At 34.9% G+C, this 6,818-nt stretch overlaps 1 protein-coding gene across 1 annotated transcript; it reads right to left on the reverse strand.

The window, feature by feature from the left end:
* Positions 1–968: 968 nt before the first annotated feature.
* LOC135126511 (succinate dehydrogenase assembly factor 2-A, mitochondrial-like) lies at positions 969–1,772 on the reverse strand. The gene is made up of 4 exons (XM_064052531.1): positions 1,631–1,772; positions 1,433–1,572; positions 1,268–1,381; positions 969–1,212 (listed from the first exon to the last, which is right to left on the reverse strand). Exons 1-4 carry the CDS (start codon positions 1,664–1,666, stop codon positions 1,053–1,055), a joined length of 450 nt encoding a protein of 149 aa, XP_063908601.1. The 5' UTR covers positions 1,667–1,772; the 3' UTR covers positions 969–1,052.
* Positions 1,773–6,818: the final 5,046 nt, after the last annotated feature.

Here is a 6,818-nt window from a genome sequence, read left to right on the forward strand (position 1 = left end):
GTCTGGAAGTTGGCTATTTTTGTTTTAACAGCCGAGCGCTTGAAATAACTTCGATGCTAGACAGCTGCTTAAAACCGACACCGGATGAAATTACATTTGTACGAATGATATTCTATCGGATGGCTTCGAAAAATAGATCCATTTGGCAAAGGCGCAAAAATTTTGACTTTTAGTACGCATAGTTCACGTTTACAGACAAAAACTGCAAAAAGACAAAGTGCAAGCGACATGTGTGTTTCAAATTATGAAGCACTCATTGTAATTGTATTTATACGATGCGCATACTTATTAACACTGATAAATAGACATTTGATAATTAAATAAATATAATTCACATATGACATTTGGGAAAACCAACGAGCAGATAATTTTTTTCACAAAATCCAGTGATTGATAAGTCAATGTGAGTCATTGTATATTTTTTAATGGAAGATAAAGAACACCTTTTCGTATGGTTAAAGGAAACATGCATACATTTTTGAAACTGAATACATTAAAAAAAAACCGAGCAAGTAGAGGCAGAGATGAAATTTGAAGGAAACTGACACCGAATTTGTTGACAATTTCCAGAATTAACTTAGGATTCTGTATTTTCATTGTCACGTCTAGTATGTCTAAGTTTACTGGGACCTAATTATTTCCAAGAAACCCGATGCTAATTCCTTCACTGAGTAAAGTTTATTTAAGCGAAGTGTTTTATATTGGTCTCTATGGTAACAATACTATTATTGATCTTGTAACAAATCCGGAAATTATAGATCGCCCCATGAATGTTGGCCCAGTTTCGTGATGAGTTATAATGGTTGAATAAATAATTCCTGTTTAGTTTAAAAAATTTGCCAAAAAAATAGACAAACCGACATACTTATGAATTACCTCAATCAAATTTGTTAAACGTATATATGCACATATTTTCACATGTATATAGTTGGTTGCATACCCCAATATACATTTCAAAAATAAATTAATATTTTTTTAATATTTATTCAACAAATCGCCTAACAGTTTATTTTATCAATAAATAGACTAGCCAAAATACATATACATCATTTTTACTTCAAGTCAGGCTGCCTCAGTCTTTGTTCCCGGTTCAAGTTTTTAACATGCAACTTCAGCATGTCCATCACTTCATGCTGATACTCTTCAGGTGTTTCTTTTATTTCGGTCGCCCAATAATAAATATCCCAATCATTAGAAGGCCCATTTATAAGGCTAAAACATTTTCAATTGAGCACATGTTCACCAATGGCATAATTAACACACGTACTTGTCATATTTTTCTAATTGCGTCTCTGTGAAACTATTTAAATGCTTGTTTATAAAAGTACTCAGAAGGAGATCGTTTTCTAGCATTCCACGTTTGCGAGATTGGTAGAGAAGCCTAGATAGAAAATTGGAGTACACTCACTCGCTGCTAAAAGCTGAAGTTTACCTTGCTTTACGTTGCTCCAGAGGCTCATTGTCACGTTGTTTCGGTTTCGGAATTAAAATATTTGGGTCTTCAGGGGGGTCTACGACAGAACCTGAATTTGCATGTCTCTGCGTAACAGCGTGAAGTCTGTACGTCGGTCTCTGTAAATGTGTTTTGAGGTTATGGACAATTTATCGTGATAAAAGTTGATTTACTCACCAATACTGACTTGGTGAAGAATTTTAGTGAATTCATGGTGGGAACACCCCCGAGTACTAACTCAGTACTCGTTAATTTTTAAATAGGAGGTGCACAAAAATTGTTAAAATGTCAAATAAGTGGGTAGAATTACCAGTGGCGTAACAGTGTAGGGGACAAGGGGTACACTCATAGCCTAGGATATCAGATTATCAAATAAAATGAAACAAATAATACGTGCTGATATATTTTTATTTTTACCAACAATAAATCATCACTGCTTTTACTAGCTACAAGACAGTTTTTCGCGGGTTTTTCAAATTTTGTGCGCATGTTTTAATTTTGGCGGAATGTTTAGGTTATTACAACCGTATGCATATAAAATTCAAGATTAGAACTGGCATTTGTAATCATTGCAGGTACGTTTCTTGGTGGATCAAAAATACAGTGAATTAGAGTTGGCTGTTTACACTGGTTTCAACAAGTTGTACAAGTAACATGTCACATCGGTGTGTAAGGGCGAGAGTCTCTACTTCTGCTGCAGAAAATAATACTATGAAATTTATTTTTTAATAATGACGTTGGCATTGCAACTATTTGACATTTTATTTGACAATTATTTGACCGTACTGTCAAACTGAACAACGAACGCGTTGGTATTGCCAACATCATTATTTCAGAGGACTTTGTTCGATTATACAGGGTGACTGCGAAATAAGTGCAAATATTTTAACCACGGCATCCCCCACCCTAGTAGAGCCGAAATATAGAAAAAAGAAATTAAAAATCGAATGGGGCAAAACCCCCATGAACCACCCTCGATACGAAGGCACTGAGCCACCTTGTAAACAGAGTTGGAAAAACGTTCGAATAAAAACGACCTAAACACTTTCAGTTTCAATTAAAAGTAAAACCGACTTTTTGCTGCTTATCATTCGTTCATTCATTTACTCATTCATCGTTAAAGGTCAGTGTGAAAGTTTTTTGGTAATTTTGATTCTGACGGATGTTTGGTCCTTGTCACAACGATTTTACGTTGTTTATTGGAACAGAAATAAGAGCAACTTAGAATGCTACTACCTTTTTACAAGAAATGTTGAAAATGTTGTCCTTGACTAGCAATACAGGCGTCAGAGCGTCGCAAGAGGTTTGTTGATAGGTAAAAAAACACCGGAGTAGCGGGTGTCACTTTCACTTGTTGAAGCTCTTCGATAATTTCTGGACACTGTTGATTTCCACAAACGAACTGTTTCATCCAACTGATACACATTTATCGAAAACCGTCTCTTGAAATCGTACTTGTTGACGACTACGTGGAGTTCCATCGGACAAAAAGTGAGTTACACAACGTGAACAATCAGTGGACTCCAAACCGTGCACTTTGTCAACATGGTATGGATGTGGCCGTATTCTTTTAATGTAGGATGCACTACAAGCTGTGAAAATCCAACTTCTTCTTTCTGTCCTATCACGGCCACGATCGTGAGTTTGAGGTTGAAGGTACCATGATCTCGGAGATGCTGTACCACTGATGCACCCATTACCATATCGACACAATCTGCATGGGAAAACTGCACCATAAACCGATTTCACCGACCGCTCGATGCTAACTGGCCCTTTTCGTGTTTTTCACGTTGCGATTAAAAAAGTGCCTGATAAAGTAACTTTTTTGGTTCTTTAACCGACTCGCTCTGTTCCATTCATTGTAGTAATTATGTAGGTCACAAAACAGTCCAGCGGCGCTTACAACAATTTACATTGAATTTCAAATAATTTTTTCTAGACACTGCTACTACTTAGGACCGTGAATTTTACCCAGTGACATAATCATATTGTGAGCTATTCCCCATTTTTTTTTTTGCATGTATTTCGCAGTCACCTTGTATTGTTACGAAATAAACCCATACGCCGGCCCGGTACGACGCCTATAGGTTCTAGCATGTACGGCGATAATGACTCATTGTCGATGACGGCCGCCGGTGAAGAGCCTGGAAGGGGAAGTCGCGAATGGTTACTCCAGACAAATCTAGAAGCGGTGATGGAGGCATTTCAAGAAGGACCGCCGGATTTATTTTGTACATAATCGCTGTGTCATCAGTCGTGTAAATTTGAGTTATTGAGAAATAAATTGTTCAGTTTAGCCCACGCAGAGTTTAATTCACCGATTAACGTAGCAATGTGATACTTTTTGTACGTTTATACCGCATTCCTTATCCATATATTATCAGAATGTCAATGGTATTAATCCGAAATTAGGTGATTTTTACAATTCCTTAGATTCTTGTTAATATATAATTTTGATTTCAAGAGACTTGGTTTAAGTAATTCTCATCACAAAATTTAGCAAAGTAAATCGTATTTAAATTTTATGAAATAACAAATCTGTCAAGTCAAGACAAATCGAGCCAAGCCAAGCCAAGTCGAGCCGAAGAAACGCAAAAAAATAAGTTGTTTATAGAACCACAAATAGCAAATAAGAGATCAAGTAGCCTGGAGAATTACTTTATACATATAGTAAGAGAGGTATTTATCTAAAATCAAGATTGTATAACAATATTTTCAGTTTATTTTAGAAAGTTCAAAACCGAATCCCATGAAATTTTGCAAACGTTTTAAAATTATTATAGCACATTCAATCGCTATTTAAAATTTTTCTGCTTATTTCCTCCAAAAATTAAGTGACGTTATCTCAAATTTTTTTTGATAAAATTATATCTAAAATGTACAAAATATTATCAGTCTACACTAGCGAACGGTTAATTTTGTTTTGTCAAAGATACATAACCCAGACTATGAAAAAGTAGGTCGTCCTTTTGCGTTTAACTGTCGTCTGTTGGCGATTTTTTTAGAGAGATAATCACCAAAACTACTGACTGATTCTTGTAAAATTTTAAGTGTATTTTAAAAATATCGTCTAGATAATAAAACGCTAGCCAAAATGTATCTAATTATCCCCACCAACAATTTGATGACGTCATCTCAAAATTTTACAAAGGAAATCTTATTTAAATTTTATAAAATAATATGCTTATACCCCTGTAGTTTATGAATCTGCGTTTGTTTTTTCCCTTGGACACTTCAGATTTAAAAAAAAAAATCACAATTTTATCACAACATTTTACAATTTAGCCTAGAAGCTGCCAAACCCAATGCAATTTGTGTTATCTTTAGGTTTTTAATGACATTTTGTAATGAATTAAACAAATTTGAAATAAAAAATTGGTCTAAAGAGTTTAGACAGTACTTCCCTCGCTGTCGGAAACTTGACGACTGCATGCCTATTGTGTTTTTTTTCTCATTACATTTTTGTAGTGGGAATTTAAAAAAAAATTGCGATGACGTCATCAACATTTTTGCAAGGACACGTATATCAGTTGGGATAGATGTAGTGTAATACTAAGAATAAAATTATTATATTCTCAAATTTTCGGGAAAATGAATTGGGTCGTTTGAATATTGATTTGTAATAATCAATAAAATAACGAAACAATTTACTCACGTATACCTACGTATCAGAGGCAACTGAAAATCGTGTATGTATAAACATTGTTAATTTAAGATGACAGGCGTAACAGCATACGTGAGAGCCAAACACAGAAACTGTAAACAAAACGACCGTCGGTTTTATTGCTTCGACTTCCGCTTATTATATAAAACATTGGGTTTTATTTTAATTCTTGACGGTGAAATTCACAATTGGTTGATTATAAACATGTCTATTTCACATTCGCGGAATCAAGTGAACGCATAAAACAAATGCAGGTCTGTAATGTTAAAGTCGATGTAAATAAGCGTGCTACCCTTATGTTTCAACCGAGTTTTTCCTTTAACAAATTTTGTGTCTACCAAATTGGGTTGGTTGGGGTGTAATACTAATAATAAGTGTTGCCTTTAATTTAATCAATAAAATAAATTGACTTCATTAATTTTTTTGAACCACCTCTTAAGAAAATCTAAAAAATATGAATGGAATGATAAATCACAAGTACAAACTCATCATATTTTTTGCATTTTAGATAGGATTTATTCAGCAAAATTTAAGGGTGACGTCATCAATTTTTTTAGGAGGGATGAACAAATACATTTTGAACAAAAGTTTACCATGCTTATAATAACTTTAAAATATTCCCAAGATTTCAAAGCATTCGGTTTTGTAATTCCTGATTAAATCGATAAAATAAATTCACGCCTTCATTAATTTTTTTGAGTCACCCTGCATATGCAAATCCAAAAATATGAATGGAATGATAAATCACAAGTACAGACTCATCATATTTTGTACATTTTAGATACGATTTATTCGGAAAACTTTTGAGCTGACGTCATCAGTTTTTTGTAGAAGATAACCAAATATATTTTGACTAAAAATTTATTATGCTCTTTATAACCTTAAAACATCTGCAAGATTTCAAAGCATTCGGTACAATTTTGAAGTGACGTCATCGCTTTAGTGGTGGGGATGATTCGACAAATTTTGGTTAGCGTTTTACCATCTACATGATATTCTTAATATAAGTACAAAATTTCACAACAATCGGTCGAGTACTTTCGGAGATTATCTGTCTAATAAAAATCCGTGACAACAGACGGACAGACGGACAGACGGACAGACGGACAGACGGACGGACAGACGGACAGACGGACAGACGGACAGACGGACAGACGGACAGACGGACAGACAGACGGAAATGGGAGACCTATTTCTTCGTCTTCTAGGGGTCATGAAAGATCTAGAAAACGTAAAAGTAGAGAGTCGGCCGACGGACTCGATTACAATACTTCCTTTGCTTACGCTCGGGAAGTAAAAACGTAAAAGTAGAGAGTCGGCCGACGGACTCGATTACAATACTTCCTTTGCTTACGCTCGGGAAGTAAAAATATACATAGTAAGGTTCTTTATTTACAGCAGGTCCGCATCTTTGAAGATGAGGGGATTCGCTACAAATAGTAGCAGAAGAAGCTAAAAAGGTTGTTTTTTCACTAGCAGCCTGGACGCATGCAAATGTCGACTCATTTAGTGGTAGCAAATTCAACTTTTGCTACCACCGGTTCAAAAAGAAAAATTGAGGTTATGTACGCAATGTTTGATGTGATTATTTCTTAAAAAATGAACAAATGTGTGCTACAAACATTACTTGAGTATACGCATGGTAGTTGGTAGATGGTACAAGATAAAATGATTAACTCAGCGACAAATATAAACGGTTTT

The sequence above is a fragment of the Zophobas morio genome, unplaced genomic scaffold, assembly GCF_036711695.1.
Source record: "Zophobas morio isolate AGI-343-1 ecotype UQ-CSIRO unplaced genomic scaffold, CSIRO_AGI_Zmor_V1 ptg000011l, whole genome shotgun sequence".
NCBI classification, from domain to species: Eukaryota; Metazoa; Arthropoda; class Insecta; order Coleoptera; family Tenebrionidae; genus Zophobas; species Zophobas morio.

Excerpts from the sequence above, each read along its gene's own strand:
- LOC135126511 (XM_064052531.1), bottom strand. The coding sequence starts at position 1,666 with ATGAATTCACTAAAATTCTTCACCAAGTCAGTATTG. Across the intron at positions 1,382-1,432 it reads CTGGAGCAACGTAAAGCAAG|GCTTCTCTACCAATCTCGCA; the intron begins GTAAACTTCAGC and ends TTTTCTATCTAG. Across the intron at positions 1,213-1,267 it reads CAATTAGAAAAATATGACAA|CCTTATAAATGGGCCTTCTA; the intron begins GTACGTGTGTTA and ends AAAATGTTTTAG.